The 18856-nt window shown below is 40.0% G+C and overlaps 1 protein-coding gene across 1 annotated transcript in view; it reads left to right on the top strand.

Moving 5' to 3' along the window:
- The window catches only part of BPIFB2 (BPI fold containing family B member 2), a 37913-nt gene extending 19406 nt beyond the window's left edge, over positions 1–18507 (top strand). Inside the window, exons 11-15 of the mRNA XM_036748794.1 lie at positions 8486–8553; positions 10302–10347; positions 11609–11672; positions 13284–13360; positions 18466–18507. Coding sequence (XP_036604689.1) covers positions 8486–8553; positions 10302–10347; positions 11609–11672; positions 13284–13360; positions 18466–18507 — 297 coding nt within the window. The remainder of the gene's footprint in view (positions 1–8485; positions 8554–10301; positions 10348–11608; positions 11673–13283; positions 13361–18465) is intronic.
- Positions 18508–18856: the final 349 nt, after the last annotated feature.

The raw sequence follows: 18856 nt of genomic DNA, 5'->3' as shown, positions 1-18856 counted from the left end.
GGGTTGGGAGGAAATCCTAGTTGTAAATAACAACATATCCTGGGGTTCTTTCCAGCTCTGACATTCTTTTTCCTAAAATTAAATTTATTTACTTATTTATTTTTAGTTTTCAACATTCACTTTTATAAGATTTTGAATTCTAAGTTATCTATTTTTGTTTTTATGTTTGTGCATGTCTCTTTTTTCCTATTTTTCCCAACCCCTCTACTTTACTTCTACCCACTACCTTGCCCTTCTATTAATTAACCTACCCCTCACTCCAGCAAATCCTTCCCTTATCCTCCCATTTGCCTAAATCCAAATACCCCTCTATACCCTCTTTTAACCTATTCCCTCACCCTCTCCTTTATCCTTTCCCTTCCCTATCCCCTTAGAGTTCTATTTCTTTTTTTTAAATTTAGAAGACTTTTATACTCTTCTAGATGTATATGTATTTCCCCCTCTTAAACCCATTCTGATGAAAGTAGGTTTCCAGAACCAACAGCCTCCCTCCCCCATCTAATTTCTCTGTATTGATTCTTCCTCTTGCACCTCATTTTTATAGGATAATTAGTCTTGAATGGTTTTACTTTTTAAAGTCATATCATACTCAGGTCTACCCCAGTCTTTCTTATAAACAACCTAATTACTAGTAACACTCTTAGGCATAGGTTTTACATTTTCCATACATAAAAGGTAAACATTCTATCCTTATTCAGTCCTTTGTAATTGGTCATCTGTATGTACCTTATATTTCTATTGGCTCTTGTATGTCAAATCTTTTATTGAGTTCAGGGGTTTTTTTTTAACAGAGTCCTGAAAGCCTGATAGTTGATCAAATGTCCATTTTTTCCCATTCAAAATTATGCTTAGCTTTGCTGGGTATGATATTTTCAGCGGGAGGCCCCGTTCTTTTGCTCTTCAATATATAGCGTTCCAAGACCTGCAATCTTTTAGTGTCGCCAGCGCTAGGTCTTGTGTGATTCTAATTTTGGTGCCATCATACGTAAAATGTTTTTTTCTTGTTGCTCAGAATATTTTGCCCTTGATCTGGGGGTTTTGGAATTTAACTATAATATTCCTGTGAGTTTTCCTTGTAGGATATCTTTCAGGTGGTGATTGGTGGATTTTTTCCCATTTCTACTTTCCCCTCTTGTTCTAATGCTTCAGGACAATTTTCTTTAATTCTTTCTTGTATTATTGTATCAAGATTCTTTTTTTGATCAGAACTTTCAGGTAATCCAATTATTCTTATATTTTCTCTTCTTGATCTGTTCTCTAGATCTGTTGTTTTTCTTGTGAGGTGTTTCATATTCTCTTTTATTTTTTCATTCTTTATATTTTGTTTTTTAATTTCTTCATCTCTTATAATTTCACTGACTTTCTCTTGCCTAATTCTGATTTTCAAGGAGTCATTTTCTTCCTTAAGATTCTGGATGTCCTTTTCTAATTGGTTGACTTTTTGTCATAATCTTCTTGTTTTTCTTTTGTTATTCTTATTTTTCTTTTTAATTTTTCCTCAATCTATCTCAATTGATTTTTAAAATTGTTCTTAAGTTCTTCAATCAATTTTTTTGGGCAGGTGACCATTTGGCACTGTTCTTTAGGGTAGAAGAGGGTTTCTTTGCTTCAATATCCTCCTCTGAAGATGAACCCTGGTTTTCTCTATTCCCATGGTAGCTCTCTATGGTTGGATTCTTTTTCCTTTGCCTATGCATTTTTTGTCTAGTAACTTAGTTTTTATAATCACCCCTAGTCTAGTGGTATGGGGGATGGTGCCTCTGGCCTCTGATCCTCTTTAGTTCAGACCTTGAACTCAAACCAAGACCTCCAGCTTCTTCACCCCACAGCCAGTGCTGCTCTGTCCCACTGCTTTTGCACTTGCTGGGTGTGTGCTGATTCCCTCTTGCCCCTGCCAGTTTCCTCAGCACAGCTGGTTCTGGCATTCCTTGTCAGCAGAGGTTCCGTAGATCTTCCCCAGGTCGGACACCAATTACCTTCACTATCCTGGGTTCCGGTGGCCAGGCTGAGGCAGCCTTCCAATCCCGAGTTCTAAATTTTCTCCCACCTCCCTCATCTCCTCTCTTGCCAAGATGGCCTACAATCTGATATAGATTATACATGCACAATCATATTAAACATATTTCTACGTTAGTCATGTTATGAAAGAAGACTCAGAACAAAAGGGAAAAAACACACAACTTTGACATTCTATCTTCTAAGATTGCTTCCAATTCTAACATCCCAAGTTATAAGGTCCTTTCCAACTTGGACATTCTCTGTTCTAAGGTCAATTACTTCTGAAAGTTTATACTTCAAGGCCCTTTTCATCCCTAAATTTCATCCTGCCTATCTCTGAATTGCTATGTACTTAAGTCATTTCCTCTTGTGACATTCTATGTTTCTCAAGTAGCTTCCATTTCTGACATCCTGTGTTCAAAGGCCCTTCTAGCTCTATTTCATGTTCTAAGATACCTTCCAGACCAAAGATTTACAGACTCTTAAAATTGGAAAAGCTCTCAGTAGCCAAGTAGTCCAACTTAGAATTGACTACGAGTCCCTTTTCTATCACCCTTGACAATCACCTCGGCAACATCATCCAGTCTCAACTTTAAAAACTCCTCAGGGAGGGAGGATCCATTAACTCCCGAGGCAGCTTCTGAGGTCTGCTCTCAGATGTGTCTCATTACTAGGGTGTTTTCCTCACATAGTACCAAAATGCGCCGCTTAGGAAATTTTCCCCCATTGTTCCTCATTCTAGCTTCTGGAGACCAAGCAGGAGAACCGGATCTTAAGCAGACCTTCTTTCAAATGACAATTCTATAAGTACTTGAAGGCAACTAGCATGTTCCCCACTGAGTCTTCTCTTCTCCTGGCTGGATAAATGCAGTTCCAAGTACTCCAGTATCCTCTCAGCACCCTGGCTGCCTTCCTCTGGATGTATTCTGCTTTTTCAATGTCCTATCTAAAATGTGATGTGCAGAATGGAACGAAATACTCCAGATTGTTCTGACTACTACTACTACTACTACTACTACTACTACTACAACTATTAAATGACATTTTTATAGTGCTTACTGTGTGCCTGGCACTGTGCTAAACACTTTACATTTATTATCTCATTTAATCCCCACAACGACACTGGGAGGTAGTTGCTATTACTTATCCCCATTTCCCAAGAGACGACACTGAGGTAGTTAGAGAGGTCAAGTAACTTGCTTGGGACTGCACAGCTACTAAGTGTCTCAGATGGGATTTGAACCAATTTTCTCCTCATTCTGTATCTACTGCACCACCCAGCTGCCCTGCTAGGCCACTAGGGCCAAGGTAGAGTAGGATTGTCACTTCCTTCATTCTAGGCACCATGCCTCGCCTCATGCATGCTAGGAGCCTTGTTTGACCTACCACATCACACTGTTGATTCCTAATGGGATCATAGTTCACTAATAGGCCCAGATCTCCACCCCCCCCCCCAAATTTTCTATCTAGCTGCCCCTCATGAACCCTCCTTTGCTTATGAAGCTGACTTTTTAAAATCTATGTTGAACTTTACATTTATCCCTATCAAATGTTATCCTAATAACTTCAATTCATCCTTGTAGCTCTCTGTGACCTTCTTTTGTATCTGGATTTTGTCATTCGATATGTTATCTATCTCAAATTTATGTCATTGAAATTTTGATATGCTTGCTCTCTATGGAGTCTTCGAAGTTACTAATACAGGAAGTTAAATTGCATAAGAACAAGGTTGGTGCCATAGGACTTGCCACTGGAACCCTTCCATCATTCAATCCAACCCAGTTCAGCCTATTAGATGTCTATTTACAGTACATTCACTATTAGTAGCAGAAGAAAGCCTGATCCAGGAATTGTGTCAGAGACTGAGGAGAAAAAGACAAAATGAAAAGTCAGTCCCTGCTTTTCATGGTGACATCAGCCCATTAGTGAAAGGTAGTGTCTTTTAACTAGTTCAAGATATACTTACCTGAACTATCTGTTTCATCCACAAGAATGATATGAGAAACTTTTTCAAATGTTTTGCTCAAATCTAGGTAAATTATATCGGTGTCAGTCCCCTGATCTATTGGTCTAGTAACCATCAAAAAAGGAGTGAACTATATTTGGCTAAAGAAAAGATCCTCTTGGAACCTGTCCCCAGGACTGGGATGGGGGCTTCTGAACCTAGCATTTCAGGGAAGGTCCCAGGCCATGGTTTACTATAGATTTAGAGAGAACTCAACCAGAGAGAGCTGATTTCAGAGGAAGATCAAAAAGCCTAAACTTTACAGGGAAAGTCTTCCCCAGAAAGGGTAAGAATCTGTCAAGAATGTGATTCTAATAACATAAAATGAAACAATTCTAATGAATTCTTTTAAGTAAAAAATTATTAATATTTTTGTTTATTATACCTCAGTCATTTCTGGGTATTCCTCATCTCCATCTCCTTCCCCCAACATCTAGTATCGAACTTTTCCTTAGAACAAAGGTTAAAAGAAGACTTAAGCAAAAACAACTGAGAGAATGAGTCTGACAGTGTATAGAATGTGCAGCCCCTGCAGTTCCCCAGTTTCCTACTACGAGGAGGAAGTATGTTTCATTTTACATTCTCTGGACTGAGAGTGATCATTAAAATTGTAATCTGGCTTTTTGGGGTGTTGTTTGCATTTACATTGTTACGATGGTTACTCCTCTGGTTCTGCTTACTTCACACTGTATCAGTTCATATGTGTCTTCCCATACTCTACATTTTTTGTACTGATTGTTTCTTACTGCTCAGTTATACGCTATCGCCTTCGAACACTACAATTTGTTGAGTGGCTCCTAGTCATTGAGCGACCACTTTCTTTCTGGTTCTTTGCTGCCACAAAAAGTGCTGCTGCAAACATTTTGGTATATTTGTGACTTTTCTTTGTGACTCTGACTTCCTTGGGTAATACAGGGATGTGCTGGAGCAAGCTTGAATGAGATCAAGAGAGCCAATTGTTAAATTTTCAGTGTGAGAATTCACATCTCAGAAATTGGCAAATACTAAAAATCGGGATTTGATTTATTGCTTTGCTGATCATTTAGATTTAATAAAGAGATAGGGAAATGTTAACGATGCAGATTAAACTGAAAAGTTTGTTGTGTGTACACCTCCCTTCCCCCCTGAGAGCTGGTTGTTAAGCATTATCAGCACACTCCTCAATACACCCCTTAGAAGAAAAAGAAATGTAGCAAAATACAGAAAAAAATTAAATTGCCAATAGTGATATTTCTGGATCAAAGAGTATGAAGTTGAATGACTCTTTTCACATTGTTCTTTTTTTCCAGAATGGTGGGACCAATACTTTTCTATATGGTTATGCTGTTTTGGAAAAAAAAATATTGTTGCCTTTTGTTCTTATATCACAGTCATTTCTGGAAATAGTTCCATCTTTTCACTCTACTTTCCAAATTAAATTCTTCCCTCATTTTAGCAATGTATCCAACATTCTGCCCTAGTAGTCTAAAAGTAGTCTTCTGCTAAAAGGACTGAGCTTTGCTTCATTATTGTTTCTCTGGATTATTGTTGATTTTTTGTTTACTCCAAACTCAGCTCCCTTTTAGTCATTTAGAGAAAAAAAACCTTACCTTTCCATCATTGTATATATTTTCCTTTTGGTTCCACTTATTTTACTCTATACCAATTTAGACAGTGAATGACTTATTCTTGATAAAACAATGCTGGCTCTTATTGACCATCATTTTCATCACAAATCATCCCTTTAATAATCTGTTCTAAAATTCTGCCAGGAATTTAAAGTTAAACTCAGTTTCTAGTTTGCAGACTCAACTTGCTTCCAGATTTTGGTGCAACCTCAGAATTTCAGGGAACTCAGAGGCTGTCTAATATAATCTAATCCACATGTAGCAAAGAATTTCTTCTGTAACATCTGTCAAGTAGTCCTCTAGTCTCTGTTTGAAGATCACCAATGAGGAGGAAACTGTTGCTTCCCTAGGCAAGTCATTCCATTTGAGGATACTTCTAATTGTTAGGAAGTTCTCTGTATATTTTAGAAAACATCAGTTCTCTATATATTTTAGAAATGAGGCCTTTATCAGAGACACTGGTTGTAAAAATTCTTTCCCAGTTTTCTGCTTTCCTCCTAATCTTGGTTGCATTGGCTTTGTTTGTGCAAAAACTTTTCAGTTCAATGGAATCAAAATTATCCATTTTGCATTTCATAATGTTCTTGATCTCTTGTTTGGTCATAAATTCCTCCATTCTCCATAAATCTTACAGATTTATGTACCCATTTTGACTTTATTTTGGTATGCGGTGTAAGATATTGGTCTATGACCAGTTTCTGCCATACTATTTTCCAGTTTTCCCATCAGCTTTTGTCAAATAGTGAGTTCTTATTCCAGAATCTGGAGTCTTTGGGTTTATCAAACAGTAGATTATTATACTCACTGACCACTGTGTCTTGTGTACCTAACCTATTCCACTGTTCCAACACTCTATTTCTTAGCCACTACCAAGTAGTTTTGATGATTGCTGCTTTATAATACAGTTTAAGATCTGGTATGGCTAGCCACCTTCCCTAGCATTTCTTTTTATTAATTCCCTTGATATTATGGACCTTTTGTTCTCCCAGATGAATTTCGTTATTATTTTTCTAGTTTTCCCCAGCATCAAACCCAAACTTGTTCCCTTGCAACTTCTACTCCTAGTTCTCCTCTGAGTCTAACATTGATTCATCTCCAGTTCTTCAGTAGCTCTCCTGCTGTCCATTATCTTTCAAAAATCACTGATGGTAGCATAGCAATCATATTCCTGGGTTGCTTCAGTACATTGGGATAGAGGCTTTTCATATATATTGACTAGAGCTCATTGAGAGCAGTTAGTGTTTGTAAATTTCAATTTCCTTTTAAGCATTTTTTTTCTTCTGCAAGAAATTTTTCAATGCTTTGGTTGCTACTATCTTGGTTGGTTGTTGTCCCTTGTGCTTGAAGAGGACCAAAATAACATCACTGTGTTGGGGTCAAGGTACCAGTTGGGGATCCCAGGCATATCATTATCCTCTCTGGACCTCAGTTTCCTCTTTGGTAAAATGTGATAATCCCTCACACATAGAACTAGATGATGTCTAAGGTGCCCTCCAGCTCTGATAATTTATCATCCTTTGAACAATTATAGGATCAGAGATCTAAGTTGGGAGAACATCTAGTCCACCTCCCTCCCCATTTTATAGATGAGTAAACTGAGTGACAGGAAGGTGAAGTGATGTGTTGGAGGTCACACAGAGAGTAAATAGCAGAGGCAGGATTGAATTCAAGACCAATTATATTTCCACTGTACCATGCTGTCTCCCCTAAGGACTTTAGAGACCAGTGAGTCCAATTCCCTCATTTGAAGATGAGTAAACTGTACTTAATATACTTATATATACTTAATATACTTATACTTACATATTTTCTTCCTTTTTTATATCACATTCTTCTACCTCCAACTTTATGACAATGGTTAAGATTCCCCTCTACCTCATCATATTCCTTTTCATCTTTGTTTTCTCCTTAAAATACTTAATCATTCCCCACAATGCATTGCTTGTGATCCCCCAAACACATTGCTTTCATCTAGTGGCTCATGTCAGAGAAAGGGCAAGTGCTTTAAATATACTTATATGTAAAGATGTTGTACCCCTGTATAAGGTCAATGGGGAATAAGATCTCCTTTCATCAACAGGCCTCATGTGGAGCCCATTAAGGGAAGCTTGCCTGCTTGTAGGAAGGCTTCCACACCTTTTGTTAATTAGGCACTGAGTCAGGAGGGTTGGGATGCCTTCTGGCTGTTGAGCCTATTAGCTGAAAGAGTTATATTCTGAGAGGTGAGCTTTTGCCTTGGGGGGTTCGCTTACAGGAAGGATCTTGTGATTCCCTGGTCAAGATTCTGAGTAGCCGTATATTTAGAGCACCCCAACTGCTCAGAGGTAAAGGCTCTCTCGATCCAGTGGTGAATATATACAGCAGTATTGTTTTGATTCAGCCCTGTCTGTTGGTCTTTATTTCTCTTCTCTATATTTTCTCTGTTTGCATTTTATGTAATTAAAGAAGATTGTTGACCCCTGAAACAGCTATCTCTCCTAGTAAAGCAGATCTAAGAATCTGTGTTAGCAGCCATCCTGAGAGTGCCAGTGTGGTTGCCATTATACTCTGATGGAATGCAAGCTTCTTGAGGGCAAAAACTATTTCAATTTTTTCTTTGTGTTCATAGTGTCTAGCAGAGATCCTGGCACACAGTAACCACTTAATAAATATTTGTTGATTGGTTGAATGAGTGTACAAAGTCCAATCAATCCAGAGCTATATGTACAGAGATGATGGCTAATTATGGTTTTTTCTCTTTTCTCCCATCACTTTCCCCACATCCTCATCCTGCCACTCACAATACTCAGAATATGTCTTTGAAGACTAATATGCTTATGTAGTCTAGAGTAAGTTATTCCTCCTTCCTTGACTCTCCTTTCCCTTTTCATTACAGGTTGTGGAACTGAAGCTTAACATTAGTATTTCTGGAGAGAAGCTGAAGGCTAATGTATTATTCCTGAAGTAAGGAACAGCTCCTATAGCCTGATGGGTGGAAGGCAAAGGGTATCCAAGATTTCGCAAGTCTAATGTGTTCATAGAAAGAACACAGGATTTGGAATAAAAGAAGTTGGCTTCAAATCTTGCCTCCTCTACCCACTACCTGGGTAACTGGGCAAATCATTTAAACACTTGGGCCCTCAGTTTCCTCACTTGTAAAAAAGAGGGGGACTGGATTCTATGATCTATGAAGTTCTCTCCAATTCTAAATTTCATGATCAATATCATTGAAAGGAGCACTAGACTAGGAATCCAGAGTTCTGGGTTCGAATTTCAGTCATATGTTGGCTTGTGTATTCTTGGGAAAGTCAAATTTTGGGTTTCATTTTCTTTGTTTGCAAAATGAGAGGGTTACATTATATCATCTTCAAGGTTCCTCCCAGCTCTGAAATTATAGAATATAGTATAATGAACAGTCAAAAGATGTGGTCCATATTTGATGATATTGTGTTGGCTCAAAGCAAGTAGAAGAGTTAGGTACTATTCACACCTTTTTGACTGCCTCTTAGATGAATGTTTTCTTAGCCCTATTTTCTTATGCTCCTATGAACTTCACTTCTCCATCTATAAAATAGTCTTGATGATTTCTGCCCTGCTCCCCTCCGAGGCTATAGTGAGGACTGAATGAACACAAGAGAGTGAAAGCCTTTTGTAACCTGTGAAAGCACCATAGGGAATGTGAGCGAGTATCATCATTATTAGAGAAGACAATTTAATAGAAATCGAAAGAAAGAGGTAGAGGTGTCTTCTTGGTTTATTTCCAATACAAATGCTATCTGGATCTCTATCTATATGTCTACCCTCCTTTTTCCCAGTGATTTTATTGCTAACAGTGGGTAAAAAGGAATCAGATGGTACTGACAGGTAAGCCATACTTTTAGCTCTGTCCACCTTCCCCCAAAGCAGAAGATTTGGGAATATAGAACTTCTAAAGGCTTAGGAAGAGCCAAATGGGTAAACAGTGGCCAAGTCTTCCATTTGCTTTAATTTAATTAAGTCAGAGGTTCTTGCGTGTGTGTGTGTGTGTGTGTGTGTGTGTGTGTGTGATGGACACCTTTTGCAGCCTGGTGAAGCTTATGGGAGCCCCTATCAGAATGATGCTTTAAAATTCCTAAAATAATAGGACTACAAAGGAAAACAATTATATTGAAATTCAGTTACACAATTTTTTTTTAAAAAGGCATGTGGACCTCAAGTCAAGAATCCCTGCTCGAACACATTCCACAGCTCTTAGTGAGCCTTCAGAGGGAAGACAAACACATTTCGAGTCTCTATTTAGGAATCTCTCAACTTAGGACCTTAGAGATCTAGTTCAACTTCCTCATTTTCCAAAGGGGGAAACTCAGGCCCGACCAGGAGAAGAGGTTTGCTAAAGGTCACGCAGGGATTTAGTGGCAAAGTTAGGACCAGAATCGAGGTCTCCAGATTCCTGGACCAGGAGTACTTTCCCTCATAGCACGGCTGTTTTTTTTTTTTATTTTGAAAGCTTCTTTACCAAATCAGGTCATCTGTGGACTGGAAGGAGTTATGCCTGTGGAGAGTGAAGTGGGGGAAGAGTATAAAGAAAGGAATGAAGCTCTGATGCTAACACCAGTGTTTAGAATGGTGTTTGGCATACAGTGGGTGGTTAATACAAGCTTGTTGAATGACTGATGTTGACTTAATAAGGAGGGCTACCTGTCTCATCTTTTTCGTGTGTGATTGTTTTCTAGGGACATCGAGCTTGAAGTGACTTCCTCCAACGTGGGTCCTTTTGATGTAAGTCTTAAAAAACCCCAATACTTCAGCATTGCTGTAAAGGTGTGCTGAAATCTGAAGGACAGAATTTTAACAGAAGTTGATTTCATGCAGAAAATAAAGAACAGAGTAAGCAAAGGCATGAAGGAAAGAGAAACGACAAACTCAAAGAACGGCACCTAGGCAATGGGGTCGATAGAGCATCAGGCCTGGAGTCAGGAAGACCTGAGTTCAAATTCAGCCTCAGACACCTACTAGCTGTGAGACTCTGGGCAAGTCACATATCATCTGCCTCAGTTTCCCCATCTCTTAAATGAAACTAATAATACAGGCTACTTCCTAGGGCTATTGAAAGGACAAAATGAGATAATATTTGTAAACAGCTTTATAAAGCACTACATAAATGCTAATTATTGCTATCCAGTGTTGCTGCTACGTGTATGATAACTAGCACTAATATAGCACTTCAAGGTTTGAAGAACTCTTTACAACAACTCATTTTATCATCACAACAACCCTGGGAGGTAGGCATTGTTATTATCCCCATTTTATAGTTGTGGAAACTGAGGCAGGCAGAGGTTAAGTGACTTGCTCAGGGTCACACATCTAGTAAGTGTCTGAGACTGAATTTGAACTCAGGTCTTCCTGAATCCAAGGCCAGTGCTCTAACCACTGCACCACCCAGCTTTATTTTGGATTAGAGGGAGATGAGGTTGGAGAGGTCAATGGGAGGTCTGAACGTGGATCACAGAATCATAGGACTTAGAAATGACACAGTTTAATCCATAGGCTCTATAGTTAAAGAACTTTGGTTGGGATCTTGGCTTGGCCATTTATGACCCATGTGACCTTGGGCAAGTCATTTAATCTTGTTGAGCCTCAGTTTCTCCACCTGTAAAATGAGAAGGCTGTATTAGACTACCCCTGAGGGCTCTCCCAGCTCCAAATCTATGATTCTAGGAGGGGATAGATGAAGAAGGTGACCTCCCAGAAAGGCAAAGGGACTTACGCAAGGTCACATAGATAGTAAACAAATGGTGGAGTCAGGATGTGGACCTTGGATGTCAGGCTAGCGAGGTTAGGCTGCATCGTATGGGTCAAGGAGAGCCACGGAAAGTATATGAGGAGGGGAGAGACATCCTTGGCTTTGTTTCAGGAGCAGAGTCTTCTCACTCTGTCCCTTTGTTTCTCTCCTTTGCCCGCCCTCATCTCCCTGGCATCGGTTCGTGGCACCCTGATTTGTTTGACGCCGGAAACACACCTTTCTGGTATCTGGTGTCAGTTGTCGAAGGTGAAGGATTTAATAATATCCGTGGTGAGGAAGCCCCTGAATGATCACCTGAATGGTAAGGACCTCAGCCGTGGAAAAAAGCATGTGTAGCTCTGGGAGACAAGGTGCTTTTGGGTGGCACATCTCAGAGCACATCTCTGTTAGTTTAGGAAGCAAAATGGAGGTGCTTGCAAAACACCATAGAGAGAAATGTGGCATAGAGAAAAGAGACTGGATTTGGGGTCAGAGTACCCCAAAATCTAGGCTCTGCCAACTTAACCTCTGAGCCTCAGTTTCTGCATCTGTAAAGTGAGGGGGCTGGACCAGATGCCCAACTAAGAGTTCTTCTAGCTGTAAAGTCTATTACCTTCTGATCCTATATATAGGTTTGGCTGGGGGTGGACTAAAAGGATTTCACTTACTTATTCCATATACGGAGACTGAAGGGGAGGTGACTGACAGCTTTAAAATCACAATGTATGTGATTAGGGTAACCATGGGTTTATTCCTCCTCTCTCCACCCAAATTCCAGAATCTCAAAGTTGGCAATTTTAGAGATTATCTAAGTCTATTCAGGGAACCCCTTTATGGTCTCTGACTGGAGGTGGGGTAAATCTATGATCCTTCAAAAGTTACCAAGTTCATGTTTGTGTATCTACAATGATGGGGAACTTGCTACCTCTGAAGGAAGCTCATTCTGTTCTGCGAAGGGGAAAGGAACAAACATTTATTAAACACCCACTATGTGCTGGGTACCATGCCAAGTACTTTACAAATATCTCACTTGATCCTCACAACAACCCTATGAGATAGGTGCTATTATCTCCATTTTACAGTTGAAGAAACTGAGGCAGTCTAGAGATTGTGAGTTGCACAGAGTCCCACAGATCATAGGTGTCTGAGGCTGGATTATGAACTCAGGTCTTTCCGATTCAAGAGTACCCTATCCACTGATTCTTCCAGATGGACAGTAAATGTGTTAAGTTCTTCCTTATATGGGGCTAAATTCTGTCTCCCTGTAACCTTCCCTACTGGTTCTAGTTCTTCCTCTTGAGGGAAAAGCAAAACAAGTCTGGTTCCTTTTCTCTGTGACACCTTTTCAGGTGTTTGAGGGTCACATTCCCAATTGAAGTATTTTCTTCTTCCAGAGGAAATACCCCCAGTTCATGCAACTAATCCTTTTGTGGCAGAATTTCAAGTCCCCTCTCTAGTTGCTCTCCTCTAGACGTGTTCCAGTTTCTACATTTGTGGATGATAGATGTAGAGCTACAAAGGGACCTTAGAAGCCTACCAGTTCAGTCCTCTTATATGGCAGATAATGAAACTGAGGTGCAGACAGAGGGAGCATATGTGACTTGCCTAAGGTCACTCAGGTGACTAGTACCAGGGCCAGCATATGAAATAGGCCCTAGCCTCTCTCCATCGGACTCTGTTGCTGAGTTGGCAATGTTGGACTCTGAATTAAAATGGAAATTATAGGATGACTCCTGGAATCTTAGCTCCTTGTCTGGTGATATTTGAATTTCAATTTTGGGAAGGAAGGAAATGGCCATGCTTGGAGCAGCATATGGGGTCCATGCATTGCATAAGGAGATTCAAATGATTGTTTTTGGTGCGGGAGGAGGTCATTTTGTTTGAGAGGACAGAGGAGGGACACAACTGATTGTGGTTCCCCCCCCTTTCATAGCACTCTTTGGCTTGGGAGCCACTCTTCCTACCATTACTACAGTGAGCTACATCGCCCCTGAGGTCTTTATGTATGAGGTAAGAACAACTAAATCGGGTTTTGGCATCTTCTGTGTCCTCATGACTCTTGGTTGGGGGCTGGGGGGTTGGGGTGGCATGGGTAGGATGGAGACACAAAGAGACAGGAAATATCATGGGATGACAAAATTTAGAACTAGAAAGAACCAGAGCTCATCTAGCCCAGCCCTTTCATTGTGCAGGTGAGGAAGCTAGGGCTGGAGAAAATGAAGAGGTTACACAGCTGAGTGTTAGAGTCGAACCCAGATTTAGAGCTCTTTCTGTCTTGCCACATTGACGCCTATAGAGTCCAGTCTCTGCTGCTTACCTGTGCAGACAGCTTGGGAAGAGTGGTCCCGGCTTAGGGGAGCCAGGCTGAATAGGAAACGCAGACCCAGAGTCTGGGGAGAAAGGTAGTAAATTAATGACCAGGGAAACATGAGTAGGTCCAGAGGTTCACAGAACCATAGATTAGATCTTGGAAGATGGTCATCCGGACCTATTCCCACACTTTACAGATGAGGAAACTGAGGCTGATGAATGACTTGTCCAGGTAAGAAGTCAACTGAGCTGAGATTTAAATCAAAGTACTCCAACTCTATAGCCAATGCTCTTCCCCCTTGAGATTAAAAACAATTCTAGGGGCAGCTAGGAGGCACAGTGAGTAGAGCACCGGCCCTGGAGTCAGGAGGACCTGAGTTCAAATCCAGCCGCACACACTTGACACACTTACTAGCTGTGCGACCTTGGGCAAGTCACTTAACCCCAATTGCCCTGCCTTCCCCCCTCCAAAAAACAAACAAACAAAACAAAAAAACAATTCTAGCCTGGCTTACTAGGAGAAGACATGGGATTGAAGTTAGGATATGTGAAATTTAGTCCTTGCTATACTACCAATTAGCTGTGTTTTCTTACCTGATAAGTGGAGGTAATATAAGTTTTTATATATTTAACGTAGGATTTAACGTAGGATTCAGGTCTAGAAGGGACCTTTGAGATCATCCAGTGGAGCAATTTTCAAGGTGAGGTGGGGATCAGAGTGGGGGTCCCTGAGACCCTTTTTGAGGGTCAGAAAGGTCAAAACTATTTTCATAATAATACTATGACATTTAATTTCCAGTATGGTAAGTATCAGTGGCTAAAATCTACATAAACAAAAGCTCTTTGAGAGGGTCTTCCATAATTTTTAAGAGGGTAAAGCTTGAGAATGGCTTCTCCTATACCGATTTCCTCATTTTAAAGGTGGGGGGTGGGAGGGACTGAAAACCAGAGAGGGGAAGTGACGGCTTGTAAAGGCCAGAGCTTGAACTCAAGCTTATCTCTCGACCCCGGTTCTGTGCTCTTTCCATGATATCATGTGACCTTTTGTTCTATGTGTAACATGCCAGGTTATGTATAGAGCTTTTCAAGACTTTCATGTATCCATTACTTCTGTGAGGTAGGAAAAACAGTTATGTCCGTGTGACAGATTTAAAAATTGAGGCCACATGTTGATGTACAATAAGCACTGGATTTGGAATCAGAAGACCTGAGTTACAGTCCTTCTCCTGTCTTTGACTAGGGACATAGGATTTATCCTGAGTGGGGCCTTGGAGATTTTCTGGTCCAATCCCCTCATTTTTTTATTTTAGACTCAAACACCAGAACTCAAATACAGAATAGCGGAAAGAAAAAGGAACATATATTGAAACTTAAATACAAAGTAAGAAAAGAAAAAAAAGCATATCATGTGCATGGCAGAACATAAGAGAGGATTCAATATATATATATATGTATATATCTCAATAAATTTTCATTTCAAGAAAGCCTGTATGACAAATACTACACATTGTGTTGAGAGCTGTCCATCTTTTCTTTGCTTCCTTGTAGGTTTTCTTTTGTTCTCCTTTTTACTTTATTCTTTTCCCCCCTTCTTCCCCAGAAGGCTACAATTAAGTGCATATGTATATGTGTATATATATATATATATACATACACACATACACATATATACAGATACATACACACATACATACATATGTACATATATAGATATATACTTTCCCTAATAAATTCTACTCCTGATCTTTGTTTTTATATTTGTGCATATCTCTTACTTCCTATCCCTCCTGACTCCTCTACTTTACTTCCACCTGCTACCTTGCCTGACTGTTACTTAGCCTACCCACTCCCCACCCCCTTGCAGGATCCCTCCCCAAACTCCCATTCCCATGTATCTAAACACCTTTCTATAGCCTCCTATAACCTACTCCCTCCCCCTCCCCTCTAGAGATCCCTCCCTTATCCTCCCACTCCCATTGGTCTAAATACAAGGGTATTTATGCCATATGCCTATGCCCTCACTTTAACCTGTTCTCTTATTCTCCCCTCTAGAGATTCCTCCCTAATCCTCTCCCCGCTCTCTATCCCCTTATTATTTTATTTCTTCTGAATTTAGAAGACTTTTATGTTCTCCTAGATATATGTGTATTGTTCCCTCTTAAACACATTCTTGATGAAAATAGGTTACCAGAACTACAAACCCTCCTCCCCCATCTAATTCCTCTGTGTCAATTCTTCCTTTTGCACCTCATTTGTATAAAACAATTACTCTTTTTAGATGTTTCTAAACAGTTTTACTTTTTAAAGTCATATCATACTCAGGTCTACCCCAAGCTTTCTTACGAACTACTCAATTACTAATGACAATCTTAGACACACACACACACACACACACACACACACACACACACATATATATATATATAACATATAAAAAGTACATGGTCTGTCCATATTGAATCCCCCCTTGTAATCAGTCTTTGGGATGTACCTTATGTTTCTCTTGGCTCTTAAAATGTCAAATCTTCTATTAAATTCAGGTTTTTATTTTTAAAACAAAGTCCTGAAAGTCTGACAGTTGATCAAATGTCCATTTTTCTCCCATTCAGGATTATGTTTAACTTTCCTGGGAATGATATTTTCATCCAGAACCCCAGTTCTTTTGTTCTTCAATATATATAGTGTTCTAAGACCTGTGGTCCTTTAGTGTCTTTGTTGCTAGGTCTTGTGTGATCCTAATTGTCTCACCATCATATTTAAATTGTTTTTTTTTCTTGTTGCTCTTGATATTTTATTCTTGAGCTGGGGGTTTTGGAATTTGACTATAAAATTCCTATGATTTTTCCTTATAGGATCTCTTTCAAGTGGTGATTGATGGATTTTTTCTATTCCTACTTTCCCCCCTTGCTCTAATGCTTCAGGACAATTTTAAAAAAATTATTTCTCGTATTATTGTATCAAGATTTTTTTTGTTTATAGCTTTCAGATAGTCTGATTATTCTTATGTTTTCTATTCTTGATCTGTTCATCAGATCAGTTGTTTTTCTCATAAGATGTTTCACTTTCTTTTCTATTCTTTTTTTCTTTATATTTTGTTTTTATTATTTCTTGATCTCTTATAACTTCTCTGGCTTCCCCTTGCCCAATTCTAATTTTCAAGGTGTCATTTTCTTCCTTAAGATTCTGGATCTCCTTTTCTAATTGGTTGACTTTATTTTATAATCTTCTTGTTTCTCTTGGATTTTTTAAAAGTTTTTCCTCAATTTCTCTCATTTGATTTTAAAAGTCTTTTTAAAGTTTTTCCATAAATTCTTTTCGGACAGGTGACCACTTGACATTATTGGGGTAGAAGAGAGTCTCTTTGCCTCAATATCCTTCTCTGAAGATGAACCCTGGTCTTCTCTATTCCCATGATCACTTTCTACGGTTGGATTCTTTCTCCTTTGCCTGTGTATTTTTTGGCAGTAATAGCTTAATTTTTGTAATCATCTCTAGTCCTAGGGTATGGGGGATGGTGCCTCTGGCCTCAGCTCTTCAGTTCTCCCCTCTAGCCTGGAACCAAAGCCAAACCCCTAGTTTTCTGTCAGTGCCCACAGACGGGGCATCCCCCTGCCTCTAGGCCCACTGCTTCTGCACTCGCCGGGCACTTGCTGGTTCATTCTTGCCCCCAAGCCACTTGTCCGCAGCACAGTTGGATCTGGCATTCCTTGTCAGCAGAGTTTCCCTAGATCTTCCCCAGTTCAGACACCCAACTCCCCTCACTGTTCCAGGGGTAAAAGTTTCTGTGGGGCTGAGGCAGCATCCCAATCCAGCTAACCCCAGGGCTTGTTGCTTGTTGTTTAAACAGAGCCTTACCTGAAGGTGTTTATTCTTCACAGGGACCAAACATTGTCCTGAGATTTTTTTCAGATCTTCTCAGATTATTTTTATCTGAGGGAGACCCTTGTTGTGCCCCTATTCTTATTTATTTTTACCCACACTTTGCTTGCCCTGAGGTGCTATTTTCTCTCTTCTGTGGGGGAAAGTCTTGAGAACTTGGAATTTTCTGACCTACTATGCTATCTTCCTAGAATCCTCCCCTCCCTCATTTTTCAGTTGACAAAACAGAGGCCAGGAGGAGTTAGCTGACTTGCCCTAGGTCACCCAGGTAATAAATAATAGAGTTGAGATTTCATTCAAGGTCTTCTGATGCCAAATCCAGTCCTGTTTCCCACATTATAATTTAGTGTTTTGGGGCAAAAACCATTCCCCTTTGGGTGGGGCATGGCAGGGCAGTGCATACCTGTAGTCTCTGCTCTTAGGGAAATTGAGGCTGGTTAATCTCTTAAATTTGGGAGTTCTGAACTGCAGCAGGGCTAAAGGCAATCAGGTGTCCACACTATATATGGAACCAATATGATGAGCCTGCAGGGTTGAGAAGTAGGAGGGCCATTAGGCTGCCTAATGAGGGCTAATCAAGCCTGTGTTGGAAACAGAGCAGGCCAAAACTTCTGTGTTGGTTACTAGAAGGATGGGTTGAGATAGGGAGACCCAGTCTCAAAATAAACCCAAAAACTTTTTCTCTGAAGAATGAGGGGGTTGTATGAGACGAACTCTTAAGGCTATGTTCATCCCCTAATCTGTGGTTCTATTGTTCTAGGCCCAGAGAAGTAAAGAGATTTGTCTAAGTTCATGTAGAAAGTTAATGGGAGGTCTAGAACTAGATGTTAAGTTTATTTCTGTGAGCCTTTAGAGCACACTTCTGCGGTAACCCCAAACTTTCACCTGGTTTCCCATAATGTAAACTTGTTTTCTCTGCCTGCCAGGGTTCTATTGTGGTGTCCTGTGGACTTCATATCCAGAACTGAGCAAGGAGAACATGGAGCTATGAGAGGCTGCTGGGCTGGGCAACTGTGCTTAACTGGACCTCTCTTGTTTGGTCATTCTATACTTTGGATGAATATCAAACCCAAATTTTCTTTAATGTTCTGAATACTATTTCTGTTGACTATGTGATTGTAGGGTTAATACTGCTGTACCTGCCTGGAATTTTTCCTTCCTTCCCTCTTTTTTTTTCTGATCTCCTCTGGGGGAGGAACCTACAGCTAGATGGATTGTAAAGATACTCCTATTTCTTCCCCATCCCATATTAAATAATTCCTCTAGTGTACCAATTTGCAGGCTAGGTCTGCTGAGGTCTTTATGTCTTGGGGTCAA

Source organism: Trichosurus vulpecula, chromosome 3 (assembly GCF_011100635.1).
Source record: "Trichosurus vulpecula isolate mTriVul1 chromosome 3, mTriVul1.pri, whole genome shotgun sequence".
NCBI classification, from domain to species: Eukaryota; Metazoa; Chordata; class Mammalia; order Diprotodontia; family Phalangeridae; genus Trichosurus; species Trichosurus vulpecula.
Note: the sequence above shows the minus strand (reverse complement) of the source record. Positions and strands in the feature narration are given on the sequence as shown.